Below are 17,350 nucleotides of genomic sequence, written 5' to 3'. Positions count from 1 at the left end.
CGCGACCACCTTGGGTGTAAGTAAATAATCTTTTCAATCAACCATTATGCCTCCGTGACTGATTCTAGCTCGAGCGTACCATACCGCGCCGCGGTTTTCTCCAACCCCGCGTGCCCGGGCTGCTGGTCACAGCCTGTGTGCACAAAGACGGGCCCGGCTCGCCTCCGGCTTGCACATGGCGACCCAGATGGGATCGGGAGAGAACTCGCACATGGCGACCCAGGCGGGATCGGGAGAGGGCCCACACAGTCAATAGTACAATCCTAGTACTATATTATTTTTACTTACGTGTGGAACTTCTACCCACAGGGATTTTTATGCTGTACTATCTATGCTAGCTATACTATCCTTAACATACAGTGCCAATCCTCCACCTGTACATCCTGCTCTGTCATTCTTATATAGTTTTTAACCTGTTAGAAAAGTATACCATTGATTACTGTCCTTCTACCAAGTCTCTGAGATGCCTATTATGTCAAAAGTCAGCATTTAATACCAGGAAATCTAGTTCACCCTTTTAATTTTTTTTACGCTTCTGGCATTTGTGTAGAAGCACTTATAAATTCTGTCCTGGCTCTGCTGCCTGTTTCTTCTCACACTATTTGTTTGTAACTCTAGATGTTTTGACTTATCCACACAATTATCTACAGTTATACCTCTTACTCCCCTACTATCCTCCTCAAGACAGTACAGAATCTGAATGATGTCCCCCTTTGGCACTGTGTCAATCTGACCTGTGTGCTCTTTGACGCCTTTCAGCTTTCCCTCACTTTTCGTTTAAAAATTGCTCTTTATCTTGGCATAATGGGAACGGAATATTGATTGGGGATTTGGCGCTCTACCTTACCACAAATTATCATCATCATCTTTCACTTTAAGTTGGACTGAAAGCCTCACCATTCACATTCAACTGTAAAACCAAACAGAAGGCAGAGTAAAGATGCACTTTTTAAACTAACTGAATTCGAGATTCATGAATTAAGATGCATAAGATGTTACGCACTGAATGAAGTGAGCTTGTGAAAACTTATGCATCTCTGATTCAGCTAGTCTAGAAAATGCAACTGTATGCTGACTCCTGCCTGATTTCAGACTAATATGGCTAACTACTTCTTCTTATAAAATAAAAGAAATTTTATAATAATTTATTCTAATCCCAGTGCCATCACTGCTAATTACATAAGCAACTTGTATAATTGAAAAGAATATGTACCTTTAACTTGATCCACTGCACCACTCTTGACAGAGCTTTGTACTTGATTCTACAATATCCTGGGATATTATTAGAAGGAAATGAAACATCAGCTGTACCTTTTCTGATGGGTACAAGTTGTGCTCAGAAGGGCTGTGTATCACATAACTAAGTTTTAATCAATCTTTTAAAGAGCATAGCTTTTATATGCAGCTGCTACACACAATTCATATTTAGAGGTAGACGTTGAATGCGTGTGGCCTGGAATGTTCATGTAGGGACTAAAATCATGAACATACCAAAAAGCATATGGCATAGGCTACAATATAGGTTAAAATCTTTTGGCAGCATATCTATACACAAAAGGCTACAAATAATTCAGAATATTCTAAAAAATCTAATGCCTGATTTACCTCTCAGACCTGTCAAAATAAAATTAATTTAAGTGGTTAAACACAGTTACAATGGTATAGAAGTAGTACAAATGAGTGGAGATGTCAGACCCATAATTTTCTTCGAACTCTTTAGAAGTTAATATATCAGTGCAACCGTGCATTCTACAGGTTCTGAAGGATTTTCCTTTCACAATAAAAGAATTAAAGTTATGCTAATACCTATGTTAAATCACCTTCAAACTTAAAGATTTATTATTTTTAATAATGCAATTATATTTTCCTGTGTTTTTATAAAATACTCTCCTTTCACCATATTGTAGCGACAGAGACTGTCATGTCAGAGCCTAGTACTTGGGAGCAGATTCTGAACACTCACAGAATATTAATGCACAATTTTTAAGTATTATTTAGTTTGCCGTTGTTGAAAATTTGCAACTGTGTCCTAACAGTTCACAAAAGATCCCACCTCACAAATTATTTAATGACAGGAATAAATTTATGTGTGAAAAATGCACAGTTCATAGGAAAAATACAAGTACACATACAAAAGAAATAGTGTTTCAAGCCAAGCAGGTCAAAAGCATTACAAATGTTATGTCCCTCTAATGAAATAATCATAAACCTCAGCCAACTGTAGGAGGAAAGAGAAAAGAAAAAACAAAACTGCCTGGTTATTCTACTGCCTAATTTTTTTTGTCATGTGTTAAGAAACTCAGAAAACTAAATTAAGAAGCATTATTTTCCCTTTGAAATCCATTAAAATTATTCTACTGTACCTTTGTTATTTTGTATATACTTCACATGTACAAGAAACAAGGACAAAATACAAGCAATGGCAATAACTAAGACTACAATCTCAAAGTATTTTATATTTTGTTAATCTAAAAATATAATCCAACTCTGGAATACACAAATTATAAGGAAGTTTTAAAGTGTTAAGGTACTTCATTGTGAGTTTGCCAGCAAAAGAATCATGTTTTCCTTTTTAGGATTGGCAAAACAAGGTTTAAAAGAAATGGATGAAACATGGGCCCAGTTGAAGTCAATGGTAACACTCCTATTGATTTCAGTAAGATCAAGATTTCTCCAAATTTATCTTCACAATTACACTTTTTTGAAACAATAATTCCAAAAGTCTGGCACAGCCCCACATCCCTCCAGGGGGCATGGGCCCCCAGGTCTGTCTTCAGGATGACAGCAGGCTGCCACTGCCAGCTAGGGCCAACGCCAGTACAGGGTTCTTCCTGGCACTCGGCACATGCTGCAGTGGGCAGACTCAGGTGCTGGCACTGGCCCCAGCCATCAGCATGCTGTTATCCACATACTCCACAGCTGGTGAGTGCGGAGTTTAAAAAAACAACAACAACAACAAAAAATTGCCACCTCCTGCCTGGCACCCACATGGCAGCTGCACCATGGAATGAGTGCAGGGTGGCTCAGCAGGGTGCTGGGCACTGTCCCAGAGTTGGGACGAATTCACCTGTCAGCCGGAGCTCCTGGTTCAATTCTCCAGCTCTCTGATCGTTTCCCCAGATCTTCCTGGGGGGTGCAGCCCCTGGATCTGCATGCAGTGTTTCAGCAGGCTGCTGCTGCCAGCTGGGGAAATAGCCCAGAGCTGCTGCCATCCCCAGCTGGTAGTGACAGCTTGCTGTCATCCTGCATCATCCAGGGGCCCATAGCCCCCTAGAAAAGCTGGGGGAAAGATCAGGGAGCTGGGGAATTGAACTGGGGGAATGTTCAGGGACCTGAACATTCTTCCAGCTCCCAGTTTGATTCCCCACTTGCTGATTGAGTGCCCTTGCTTTGTTTTGAAGCCTTTCAATTTCACTGTTTTTGAGCTTGATGCATGTCAAAACAGCTTCGAAACAAAACACCCATCAAAATTCACACAGTGCTAGTCCCTACCTAGTATCCATGTAACTACGGGGCGATGACCCTGCAGTGTTTTCATTTTTTGACTTCTTGGGTTTCCAGTATTTTTCAAGAACTTCTCAACAGTAACATTGCCTTAAAAGCAGTCTTTCTACTTTATTTCCATATTTTTAAGGTTTTAAAAATTTAAAAGATATAGATCTAAAAATCTAAACATTTTTCTTTCTTTTTTTTTTAAAAGAGATCTAATCTAAGGTAAAGGGACTTTAGAAGAAAAGTTTTATAAACTTTTCATAAACATGTCACTACTTATTTTTTATAACATTTTTGAAATAGGGTGCCACTAAATTCAGAAAATTTCTGGTGGGGTGTCTTGATTCTAAAAGGGTTGAGAACCAAAGAAATAGCATAAGTCATAATCTCTACTTCTGTCTAAAGTTAAAACTAATCATTCATAGTTCCTGAGGAAGCAGGTATTCAACATCCTTCAAGAAATCCTGAAGAAATTCTGAGTAGTATTCATTTCTACAGAAGTCTGGGAGCCAGTTCAAGATGAAACTATAGTAAGCAAGGATCTTTCCTAACCACTTATTCTATCTTTAAACTAATTACTTTTATTTTTAAACCCACTGCTAGGATCTTTTCATCTACATAATATGTAATCTCCTTCAACTCTCTTCTGGCTGGGAGAAAAACAGCAGTTTTCTTTTGATATGTTATATTAATAGTAAGGCCAGGCACTTGCTCTGCAAGTTTTTTATATTTGGCTGTTAATTTTTATTTGTTTTTACTTTTTTCCACTTTCAAGGGATTATATAACAAGATTATCACACTGTGATTTTAGGACAAGAATAGCTGACAAAAATAGATTTACACTCCCACACAAGCAGACCCAGTCAACCTAAGGTCTCCCACAAATTAAGCAGGAATCATAGGCTCACTATTTTGGATCCACATTAAAACAAATAGATGCCTAATAAAATGTTACACAAGGCAAGAGTTCCAACTATTGTCATCCTGTCTTGCAGTGGCAGAACTTTCTGGAGAGCATTCCTGATGAGTGATCATTACTACCAGAACTGCTTCCAGAATCCAACAGAAATGAACAACCAGTATACAGTGGGCATGTTAGTCAAAGAGAATTAATGTTGTCTTCTTTGTCATTAGTAACCAGTACATCTAGTAATATGCTTCACATATACAGAGAGCAGGAAGAGTCTGCCTTTACTCACACCACCATTTGCTATTTGAATCTAAAATATACTGGGTCACCATGTGTATTTGTTGCATAGGAAAGCTGGTTTCTGATTCTGCTCCTTTCTCTATAAACTGGTCAGCAGTTTATAAATCACTCCCATTTCATAATACCTCATGGTAACCATGTACCACAGACTCGTTCCCCTTTGATAGCCTTTGATTTTCCTCAGGCCAAATATTATAATTCAAATGAGCAGCATGATTTAAGAAAATCAAAGCAAATAAAACTGCCAGTAAATAACACTTTTGTATTGTCTGTGTCCTCCATTGATAGTGTTTAAATAATAGCTAGCAAGCAAAAGCTTTGTAATAACAAGGGCACTTCATATTATTCATATATAAAGGAAATGGATGATACTTCCACCCTCAGTGGCTTGATCCTGCACCATCAGGTCAATGGAAGTTTGCAGCCCTGTTCATGAATGAGGTCTGTGGATGTCACTCTAATTTAAATTATAACAACAAATTAATATGAATGAGATCCTGATTTAGCCCTATGTAATTAAATCTAAAGGGCACATTTTTTATTATATTTTACCAGTCCTGCATTTCTTATCTAATGGAAACTCTTAGAAGAATGTCAGGATTTGGTCTTTAGAGCAAATACTGAAATTCCTTTTTATCATAAAACAGCAGCTGTTAAAATAGCTGCATAAAGCTATGGTTACATTTATCAGAAAAAATTACTAAAAGCAATATGCTATATGAAAAATAGTTTGCATGCAATAATTGCTCACTGAAAAAAAGAACAATGGTATAAAATAATTTCTCCTGTTATATATCAGAAGCCTGTCATTTTGAATATATTTTGGCTCCCACATTATAAAGGCACTCCATTATTTTTATAGGCAATGCCAGAAAATCAGCAAGCACTCACTATTTTTTGCCAACAAAAGCATGACTCTTTGTGCAGGAATTTTATTGTATATTTATAAACAAAGACATTTAGAAAGTCCACTCTTAACTGATAAGCTATGACAACTGATATATTCAACCGTAAAATAAAGCAGATACTAAGATACTGATTTATTACAGACAGCACATATTGTACAGTAATTCCACTTAAACACAACATTTTTCAATTTTTGTCAGAAGTCTATTTCAAATGATACTTGGAAATAATACACCATAGTATTATGTAGGAAGAAGGATGCAAAGCAGTTAAGGCAGTTCACTATGACTCCAGCGGTGACTGAGGTGATAAGTTCAAGCTTTGTTTTTGGACTCATACCAAAGTCCACCATTTTGATCCAGTTGAACAATGGTACCAGGTAATTTGGACTGGTGAGTCAAATGAGAATAGCCTCCCTTTTGCACCACTGGCTACAGAAACGTAACCATACTAGCCCAATAGACTACTAGCCTGGGATTGATTTTTGACTAACTGTTATTTAGCACACTCACTGGGTAGCCAGGAAATAAATTTACAGTGGCATGAAGAATTAGTCCTACAGCAGGGCCAAAAAGTACTGTGAAATGAAAGGATCAGCAGCAGTATCAAAATGTGATACATAAGAAGCTAACTGCAAAATACCAAAGGTAACTATTCTGGCAACTGTGGTTTGCCAGGTTGTAAGAAAGCACAAACCACTCTAGGTTCTTCAATTGCCATACTCAGTGTCTACACTAGCGACCAAGGGAGAAGTACCCTTCACTTATTCTATCTGATAGCATTAAGATTCTTCACACTACCAAGAAACCTGGGTTAAAAAAAGGCATGATTTTAAAAACATGTTGAACAAAACGGATCCCACTTACCTGCAAACCAAAACATTCATTTTGGGATTAATACCTGGACTGATCCACCTTCTTATTTTTGTGCTCTCCTTTGAGTACCAACTTGATTTTAAACTCTCATTTAAAAATACAAATTATTTTTATGGTTGTATGTGAAAGAATATGAGAAGGATAGAGTTAAAGCATAATTACTAGAGGTGCACTAATACATTGGTCCCATATTGGATTGGCACCGATATAAGGAAAATTGACAGTACTGGAAATTGGGTTTTTTTGGCTGATTTGGCTGATAATGTGACTGATAAATGCCCCATGCATGCACACAGCCATAGTGCAGCATGCAGATGGCCAGGAGTAGAGCCTGGCAGCATGAAGAGCAGCTGGGTCTGGCTGGTAAGTCTATTGTAAGGGAAGGGGCATGGCAGGGGCAGATAAAGGCGCCAGCAGGAAGGGAGGGAGTGGGGCTGAGGCAGGGTCAGGTGATGCAGAGCAGGGGCAGAGTGTGGGACAGAGCCATGAACGGCTTGCCCAGGAGGCAGGGGGGAGTGGGGCTCCCGCTGCTGAACACACCTTGGGAGGATATAGGGGGACATGTGCCCCCAGATCTGCACATGAGTAAAGGGTGGGCTACCTCAGCAGACTGAGCCATCTCTGGGAGGAGGGGTAGGGTAAATTTTGGGGTGGCTGCAGCCCCGTAGTCCCCCTCCAAGTGCCACTGCCGCCTGCCCCGAGTGCAGCCCCAGTGCAACCCCCCCACCACAAAGAGTCCAGTGTCACCCCGCCCCAGCCCACAGCAGCAGCTTGCCCTCATCCCACACACAGAGCTGGAGGCACATGCCCCCATGCTCTCCCAGGGTGTGTGCAGTGGCAGGAGTCGCCCCCCCCCGATGAGTTGCTCATGGCTCTGCCCCAGATGTGCAGTGCCTGCCCCTATCCCAGCCCCAGCCCAACTTCCTTCCTCACTGTGAGGTCCTTGATCTACCCCTCCCAACCCCTTCCCTCCTCCATGCCCCTTCCCCCACAAGAGACTTACCAGCCAGACACTGCTCTCCAAGCTGCCCAGTTGCATATCGGCAATCGGATTGGTATCGGCCAATATACCTCATTAAAAATTGGCTACCAGTATCGGCCCAAAAAATCTCTATCGGCACACCCCTAATAATTACCTTTTTTGGTTTTTTTAAATTTCAAACAGACCTATTAAATTACTATATCCTATACCTTTAATAACTGTTATTTTAATGTAATTTCCTCTGTAGAGTAGCTAGGGATGAGTGAGTGGGGTACTTCCAGGTTGACTACCAAAAAGATCATGCTTAGTCCAAAACAATGAAGACAAACAAATGAACAAACACAATACACTCTATTCTCTGAACAAAGTAATAAACTGTTTGAAAATACACTCAGAATACCAATATAAATGTATGACAGGAGTGTAGGTACTGATTGTATGTTTTTTTTCTTGTTTACTTTTCCAAGCTGAGGTTGGAAATAGATGTCACTGAATGAAGCTGATGTGTTGCAGAACAAATGATCCACTTCATTGGACTAAACACACATCGCCCTTTGTCCTGTTCACTAATGGTGACTTGCTCCTAGGATCTCCTAGGAGGTGGGTTGGGTGAGTGAGGAAAGCCACACTTTCCCTAATTACTCAGGTGATCCCCAGAGATTCCAGGGACAAGTCTTAGTAGTCATGTCTCCACGTGGAAGCATGGGGGCACAAGGGTGCTTTAAAAAGACTGCCCCTTGGAGATTATGGGTGGGTCTCTCTGTGGGTGTCTACATGAGATTCGTTACTGCACCATTGCCTAGTTTACTGCACAGTAAGCGTGCACGTCTACATGTGTGCATACTTACTGCACAGTAAAAACCCTTAATCGTGATTAAATATGGTGCCAAATTTAAGCATGAGTGTTAGCTGTGCAGTACCACATGTGTAGAAGTGACCTAGGAGCAAGCTTGCTCCTGGTTCTGCCCTGCCCTAGGGGGCTGGCCTGAAGCCAGCCCCAGGGATGCAGCCTAGGAGCCTCTCCTGCTTCAGGGTTGGTCTGCCTCTTTGGCAGCCCCTGTCTGTAGGCTATAAAAGTCTGCAAACATTTTATGCCCTGGGGCACACACCACAGGGAGTCTGAGGGCACAGCTACCAGGGCACTGCTGTCAGGCCACCTGGGTGCTGAACAGTGCTGCAAGCTGTTGCATCCCCTGGCCAGCCCTGTCAGCTCCCCAGGGCTGCCTGCAGGCTGCTTCTGACAGCAGGGCCAGTACCACCTCCCTGCTGCACCCCCCCTGCATCCTGCCCTGTGCCTGCAGGTGCTACAGGGGTATAGCTTCTGCCACGTGGCTGCCAGTTCCTGGCTGTACAACTGAGCTGGGCGCTGCTGGCAGATGTCCAGGGCTGGCAATACTGGGGCAGCTGGGCAGAGGCTGAGAGAGCCGGTGCGGGACCCAGCGTGATCTCATCCTCATCACACAGGCCCAGCGCTACCCACGTACACAAGCCCGTGTCCTGCACCTGGGGCTCCAACTGAAGCCAGGAGGAGACTGGCAACCTTGTGGCACTCTGGAGTGACATGGAGGTGCTGCACCAATTTGAGCAGGGCAGGCACTCCATCACCCATATTTATGAGGCCCTGTTGGGCAAGATGCAGAAGTGAGGGCATGACCAGTCAGCATGGCAATGCCGCATAAAGATCAAGGCCTTCTGGGCACAGGGATTGGCAGGGGAGTGGGACTCAGGCAGGCTGCCTGTGCTGGTATAAACTGCACATTTGCAACCTGGGTCCCAGGGTGCCAAATATGGGTCAGTTGCTGCATAAAGGGCATGGTCTCCCTGAGCTGCTGGTGGAGGCTACAGCCAGGAAGCTAGGCAGGACGGGATGCTGCACTTTCGAGGATCCCTCCTCTGGTGACATGTCTTGCGGGCATGGTCTTTTGGGCACAGCCAAACCATGATTGTGGTCGGTCACAGAGACCCTCCCCCACCTGGGCCCAGGCCTGTCACTTACCCTGGCTCCATGTCGGTGCAGAGCTGGAGCAGCCAGCAGTAGGGACAGGACCCCACACTGGCTCTGCTGACCATGGACAGCCCCTGGCAAAGGGGGAGCTGCCTGTGCCAGAGGGTCAGCGGTCACCATCACCCCCAGGTGAGCCCTTCGCCCACCGCACATGCCATGGTGTGTGCACCCATGGAGCAGCAGCAGGAGGCCGGGGTACTGGCCAACTGCCCAAGTCTCTACCTCCTAGAGGCCCCAACTCCATGGACCCCACTCTAGGACACCAAAAAAATCCACTTTGAACATAGTTTTTACTGGGAAGAGGGTTTTTGTTATTGGTGGGTGGGGTAGGTGGTAGAAGGGCTCTGTTTTTTGGGGAGGGAGCTCTCTGCACTGTGGGGGGAGGGAGGCAGAAGAGGGGGACCTGCCACTGCAGGTGGTGCTCCCACTGCCAGGCAGGCTTTGCCCGCTGCCCCTCCTCTGCCCAGGCTTCACAGAACAGCCCCCTCTGGGCCTTGCAGATATTTTGCAGCATGCAGGCTGCAATGATGATCCAGGGGAGGTTCTCCTTGGTGACCTTGAGGCAGACAGTAAGGGTGTGCCAGTGGTCCTTGAGGCAGCCAAAGGCACACTTGACCAGGGTGCAGGTTTGGCCCAGGGTTAGGGTTAGGGTTAAAGTGGGCCTGGAGGGGGTCTGGGTAGCTGGTGTAGGGCCGCATCAGCCAGGGCAGGAGCAGAAGACAGGTCCCCAGTGAGCAGGGGTGGGACAACAATGGCACCCAGCTGCAGGTCCAGCACCCCCACCACAAAGCACCTGCTCTCCACCAGTCCCACCAGGCTGGAGTTCCAAATTATGCAAGCATCATGAGCTGTGCCCAACCAGCCAGCACTTACATGTGTGAATGTGACGTAGTGGTCCACGATAGCCTGCAGGACCATGGAGTGAACTCCCTTATGGCTGTAATAGAGACGGTCTCTGTGGGGCGGGCAGGTGACCAGGATGTGGGTCCCATCCAGGGGGAACCACCATCACCAGAGGGTCATGGACATGGAGCACAGAATCCGCCAGCACATTCTGGAGGGCCTCCTACACTTCCAGGAGGCCTCCCCAGTGGTGGCCTTGCCCACACCAAACAGGTGTCCACATAGTGGAGGCTGGCAGGCATGGCCAGCTTCAGAAGCATGAGGGGTCAGCAGGGTGGGTCGGGCACATGCTGGTGTCCTGCTGCTCCAGGTGGGACTGGAGTTGGTAGAGCAGGTCCCGGAAGGTGGCCCGGGTCAGCTGAAATGCATCCAGCCACTGCTCATCATCCCAGGTCTGTTGGACGAGGTGCAGCCACCAGTGCTGCCTGGTGTAGTGGGCCCAGAGGCAGTGGGGCTGGAGGCCCAGGACAGCAACAGAGGCCTGGTGATGGTATTCAGAAGCCCCGCATTGGTGTCCCTGGTGGTGGCAGCTGTGTGGTGGTGGCAGTAGTCCTGGGATGGCATGCTGCAGGTGAGCAGATGTTCACTGGTTGTGGGGGAGCTGAGGCCTCAGGTAAGATGGCTGTGGGCTAGGCAGCAGTCGGCACAGTGGGCCAACAGGACAACTGCGGTGGCCAGCAGGAGCCCGAGGTACTGGTTGTAGCTGCCAGGGCCAGAGGCTGGGGCAGCTATAGCACAGGGAGGCAGGGTGGCCATGGAGAAAGCTGCTGCATGCTGTCTCTGCACTTGCCATGCTGCTCCTAGGCAAGGAAGAGGCTGCCCAGAGAGTGGGGTTGTCTTTTAAAGATGGCTGCCAGGTGCTGGCAGCTGCACCTGGAGCCTGGAGCTCTCCCAAGTGACCACAGGGGTGCACTGAACGGCTGCAGGGACCTCGGAAAAAATCTGTTCCCTAATCCTTACATGTGTAGACACCTACCCAAAAACCCTTACTCTGCAGTAGTTTACTGCACAGTAAATCTAAGATGGAGTAAATGCATGTGTAGACACACCCTGTAAGCAGCAAACCCCTATTTCCCTACTTATAGAGAGGCACCCTGAGATTCCCTGGACTAACATTTTCAAAGTTGACTAGGGAAGTACAGCATCTGATGAAGTGAGCTTGAACTCATAAAAGCTTATGCATCACTGATTTAATTAGTTTATAAGGTGTACCTGTGCTCTACCTTCTGCCTAACTTCAAATTAATACAGTTAATTAACTCTATCTGTTTAGGGAGGTTAGCTATGTAACTTCCACTAATTTCAATGGAAGTTATATAGACAAATCTCCGAGCCACCTTTTTAAAATACAAACACACAGACCTAAATTCTGTCCCTGGATACAAAGGAATAAAACTGACCCATATATTGCATCAGAAAGCTAAATAATTTACATATAAAGTAAATAAAACATCTTGTCTTACCTCATTAAATCGTGTTACAAGATCTTCGACAGCATTGTGTTCACCATTTTGGGAGGAAAGAATAGTTGCAGATATGGAATCTTTTATACATGGAAGTTTACTGTGGCATTCAGCATTACCCAGATCCCTGGTTAAGAAGCAGAGGTAGTCAATGGGTAAGACCTTTCGGTAGAGATCCTGTTCCTGTTCAGTCAGGATACTTGCAACTTCCTCTGGAAACTGGATGAGGTGCTGCAGTTCTATCAGCTCTTTACTGATACCAGCTACATTGGAGGGGAGAGCATTTGAACCAGCCATTGATGTGCACGGTTGACGTTCTAAAACAAAAACAAATTAAATAAGATTATGTAGCCTTTTGCCTTCATTTACTGGAATAAATTGTGTAAATCCATATGAAAGAAATGATTATTTTTAGTCTTTTATATTGTTTATTTAATTAAACAGTAATACAGGATTACATATTTTATATTTAAGTAACTCAACAAATTGTTCTGGTCCTTATCCTATCTACCTACAAAACTATATTGTGTGGAACTAGTGAGGCAGCTAGTGACCTGGGTCTAGTGGGACCACTGAGAGTACTGATGGGTGCAAAATGTTCTTGCTTTTATTTGTAATGTATACCCCTATCTTCATTTCTGTTTTATCCACTTCTTCAGTCTTGCCATGGAAATGCTTGCAAAGTGGGTGGACCAAAACCTGATGGCATTCAACATAGAGAAATGCAGGGCACTTCATCTTGGAAGAAAAAAACAACATCATACTTATAGGCTCAGCAGTGCTATGCTCACTAGCACCACGACTGAAAGAGACTTGGGGGTCTTGATTGACCACAAGATGAACATGAGCCCCCAGTGCAATGCGGTGGCCAGCAGAGCAAACCAAGCTCTGGCATGCATCCACCAATGCATCTCAAGCAAAACCTTCTGCTTTACTTGGCCTTAGTGAGGCCGCAGCTGGAGTACTGCATCCAGTTTTGGGTCCCCCACTTCAGAAAGGATGTGGATAAGCTTGAGAGAGTCCAGAGGACAGCCACCCATATGATCAAAAGCCAAGAGTGCAAGCCTTATGAGGAGAGGCTGAGGGACATGGAACTCTTCAGCTTGGCAAAGAGAAGGCTCAGGGGGGACTTGGTGGCTGCTCATAAGTCTATAAGGCGGGTGCATCAGGATCTGGGAGAACACTTGTTCACCAGGGCTCCCCAAGGGATAACTAGGTCTAACGGCCACAAACTTTTAGAAGGCTAATTCAGACTTAATATAAGGAAAAACTTTTTTATAGTCTGAGTGTCCAAGGTTTGGAACAGACTCCCCCCAGAGGTGGTGCAAGCACCTACTCTGGACTCATTCAAAATGCGCTTGGATGTTTATCGTGGTGGGATCATTTGATCCCTGCAGACTTCCTGCCTCTGGCAAGGGAGCTGGACTCAATCTCACAAGGTCCCTTCCAGCCCCTAATGTCTATGAATCTATGAAAATATGGTTCTCTGTGGAGGAGAGATTGCTTTATTTTGTTTGTGTGTAGATCAGACAACACAAAGGAGCTCTGGTCCTTGTTTGGACCTATCTTTTACATTAGTGGTTCTCAACCTCTTTATGGACAGGCATGCCTTGATAGATTCGAAGCAACACTTAGAAAATGCCAGCTCCTAGTTTTCACTCATTGTTTGACTACAGAAAAACGACAGAGCATTTTTTCTTGTTGTAAAGAACTCAGAAACACCACAACATGTCAGAATATTTTTAACACCATGAATTCCTATCTGAAATATCTGGGTTTATCTTGTGAATCATGGTTGCAGGCTTAACAGTGTTAATATTATGTGACACTCAGTGACACCCTTAAAAGGATCTCAAGGCACTCCAGGTGTCATGACATCCTGGTTGAGAATCATTGTTTTATGTTAATCTTTTTCACAGGAGCAAACTACTTCACACAAACAGAAGATATAACTTCTAAACAATTGGAAGATAGAACTTTTATACAATCAATCATTCTACACAAATAATGACTGATACCGCTTCATTGTTATATTATAATCAACCACATAAATATACAGTATGAGACTTCTGGGTTTCATTTGTTTAAGCAAGGGCCATTGTTAACCAATAGATTGTCAAGAAATCAAAAATTAAACTTGCCCTATATAGCGCACTGAATGTCAAAACAAACTTATTACAGTTGTGAAAACCAGTGGCCCTGTAGGAAGTTTTGAGAAAGCATCCTATTTTTATCCTATATATGGTTCTTCCTTGATCCTTCCTTCCTTCATGATCATGTTATATTGTAGAGGGAAAAACAATTATGAAAGGCTCAGAAGTTCAGTAACAAGAAGCTTTAAAAAGCTTACCCAAAGAACTGTTCAACATTTTTAGGACATAAACATATGCTAAAATAAAAAATGTAATTAGTTTTATATCACGTAGATGTAGTAAGGTGATATAGTTAAGTTGTGTATACTGCTGTTATTATTATTATGCATAATAAATTCATTATTATTATTTTGACCATAAGTGTGTAGGGGAAGAGAAAAGAAGCTAATTATTCTGTTTCAAGTGGTAAGAGAATAGATTGTGAAGAATATGAAAGCTGTGGTGTTAGCAATAGGTAGAAATACTATTTTTTATAAGAAAAGGGTACTCCAGATGGAACAGTTTACCTTAAATGTGAGTATCAGATCAAGACAATGGCTGACTGAAGGTAGGTGAGCTGGTCCCTGGCTACTTTTACTCTAGTAAGAATAAGGTGATGCTCTGCAGAGGGAAGTGTTCTGAAACATACATTTTTTGTTATGTCCACCACCATAAAATTTTTGCATTTAGATTATCAGATGATTCATGAGCCTGTATTTGTTCTGGATACTGAATTCTCCTTACATACTTCAATATACCTGAAATGTCCTGTATCTAAGAATAAGGCCCAGCACACTGAAGAAGCCGTAGTTGAACAAGAGTTTAATAGTTTATTTGCTCAGTCTCAGAGGTTACTAGGAACCTGTCATCCCAATTTGCTACTCCCAACTTTGGCTGCCTGTTGAAGAAAGAATCCAGTTAAGGGTGACTATACTGATTTTCAGAGCATGGTATGTAATTACATGAGAGAGAGTCTCTCCTTCCACAACAATGACTTCAAAAGACAGCTTCATTCTACTGTAAAAATCCAGCTGTCACTAGGAGGGACATTTTCACAGAAGCCAAGCTCAAGCCATAGGCAGATGTGCTGTTTGAAGCACTGCATGTGCTTCTGAAGTGCTCTAAACAGTGGGGATAAAGACATTTGAGGCCAAAGAAGTGCTTCAAAATAGCCGAAGTACTTCAGAAAAGACCCTTGAAGCATTTCTTGAAATGTCTGCACCTTCCTGTGGTCCTCCAGCATTCCACAGGGCTCTGCTACCCACCCTTTTAACTGGGGAGAGTGAGGTAGAGTCAGCAAGTTTTCTCTTGTGTGCTCAGCTGTTCTTAGTAGAGGTGCACAGACAAAGATTTTCTTGGCCAATACCAATAGCTGATTATTAACCAGCCATATTGGCTGATACTGATCCAATAATGGATATTTAGTAATAAAGCTCGTCAAGCAAGCTTTAATTCAAGTGCCCCTACCACCATTTCTAAGCATGGGGACACTGATACAGGAGGCAGGGGTGCACTTTAATTAGAGCAGCTCTTGAAGCCACTCTAGCTAAAGCATCTCACCCTCACTTCCAGAGCATATGTAAAAGTGCCCCATGCCAGCTGCAGGTTATGCCCTTCAACCCCAGCCTGGGGGCAGCTACCTAAGCCTGAGGCTGCCCTGGGCTGGGGGGTCTCTGGGCCAGGCTCCCCACCAGAGGAAGGACCCTGCTGTACACAGCAGGTGGGGGCGGGGGGCAGAGCAGCTGCCCCTGCCAGGCTCTGCCCCTAACTCCTAGAACACAGACCCCCTGGGCACTGTGGGTTGAATCACACTGAACCGGGCCAGGCCGGGCCAAGCCAGGCAGATCAGCTCCACCCATCCCTCCCCACCTATAACAGGGAATGCTAACCCTGTTACCAGGAAGCAGAGCAGCCCTGTAACAGGGAGCCCTAGCCCTGTTATCAGGAAGCAGAGTGGACCCTTTAAATCCAGAACCGTTTGGGCACAGCCATCCAGTCAAGCATGGGTTAAGGATCGAGCCCTGCCAGCTGGTCAGGTGAGGGGAAGGGAAAGGCCAGAACTATATAAACCTCAAGCAGAAAAGGCAGGGAGGGCAGCAGAGAAGGGGATTCCCGATGTCTATGGAGCAGCTGTGGCTGCCTCTTTGGGAAGAATGCGCTACACTGTGACACAAGCACAATTGCATGTAAGCAGGCAGTTTGCCTCTTATTTTTATTTTCATTGTATGGCCATAGGGGCCTATGGTTTACATTTAACAGTAAGGCCGGTGGCTTGTGGCTGAGGCTGTAGGGGAGGAGGAGACCTCATTAGCACCAAGAAGCACCGTGATAAAGGGCTCAAGAGGTCCGCTGCACTAGGGATACAGCACTAGGGCCACAAGCCCAGAATTGCTTGAAGGGAGTATAGGAGCCTTGAAACCAGGTCCTAGTGGGTGGATTTAGGCGAATGGCCCTAACTACAGAAAGAAGGGTAAAGACAGAGGGAGCTGAGGCCGCAACAGCCTGGCGCCCAGGGGCACAGTGTAGAAGGGCCAGTAGGCCTGGTGTCGTGGAGAATATGAAACGGAGGGCCGTGAGCCTGAGCAGGTTAGAGAACTAGAGCCTTGGAGTCAAGCCCTGCTTAGTGGGCTTTGACTGACAGGCCTAGCTAGAGAGAGAGGGGTAAGTCCACAGCGGCTGAGACCCTAACATAACAAGAGAATTATAAAACATCTGTGAGGCATGGGGCATGTCAAGGGAAGGTAGGAGCATGCATTTTGCCCTTAAGGCAACAGCTCATTATCCTACAGGTGGTGAGCTTAGAGCATGTCTTGGAACCTTTGCATCAGCCTCCCACTTTTTAAGAACCAAGTAACATCAAACCATGGCAGGAAAGTAAAAGAGGGGAAGCTGATCCCCAGGGGAGGAAAATACAGTAAGACTTGATGGGTACCCGCTCGCCAGCCTACAAAGAAAAAAAAAAAAAAAAAAGAAAAGAAAAGGCAGCCAAAGATGGCACCCTGTCACACCATTCCAGTCATCTGTAGCATTCAGCACCCACCCCAGCCCCAGCCCACAGTCTGTGCCACACCAGTGCCCAGGACACTGTGGCAGCTGTTCCACTCCAGCCCAGCCTGGCCCACCGGTGAGAGGATCAGGGTGTATCTGGGGTCACCCTGGCTTGCAAGAAGGAACCCAGGTGTCCAGGGGCCCTAGCCCCATGGGTGAGAAGGAACCCAGGCATCCAAGGGCACTGGCCAGAAGGCATAATTAATTATTGGAGAACATTATCAGCTACAATGGCCAAAAAAAGCCAATAGCCGATAATGTAAGTTTCCCTTTTATCAGTGCTGATCCAATAGGCAGCCAATATATTGGTGTACCTTAGGAAGCTTCAGAGGCCA

General features: G+C 44.8%; 1 protein-coding gene across 3 annotated transcripts in view; it reads right to left on the bottom strand.

Moving 5' to 3' along the window:
- Positions 1–17,350, bottom strand: part of PLCE1 (phospholipase C epsilon 1) — a 336,566-nt gene that overhangs the window by 122,863 nt on the left and 196,353 nt on the right. For all 3 annotated transcript variants that reach the window (XM_025191703.1, XM_025191705.1, XM_025191704.1), the window contains exon 4: positions 11,836–12,152. In XM_025191703.1, coding sequence (XP_025047488.1) covers positions 11,836–12,152 — 317 coding nt within the window. The remainder of the gene's footprint in view (positions 1–11,835; positions 12,153–17,350) is intronic.

The sequence above is a fragment of the Alligator sinensis genome, unplaced genomic scaffold (genome assembly GCF_000455745.1).
Source record: "Alligator sinensis unplaced genomic scaffold, ASM45574v1 scaffold472_3, whole genome shotgun sequence".
Classification (NCBI taxonomy): domain Eukaryota; kingdom Metazoa; phylum Chordata; order Crocodylia; family Alligatoridae; genus Alligator; species Alligator sinensis.
The sequence above is the reverse complement of the archived record's forward strand: the minus strand, read 5'-3'. Positions and strand labels throughout refer to the sequence as shown.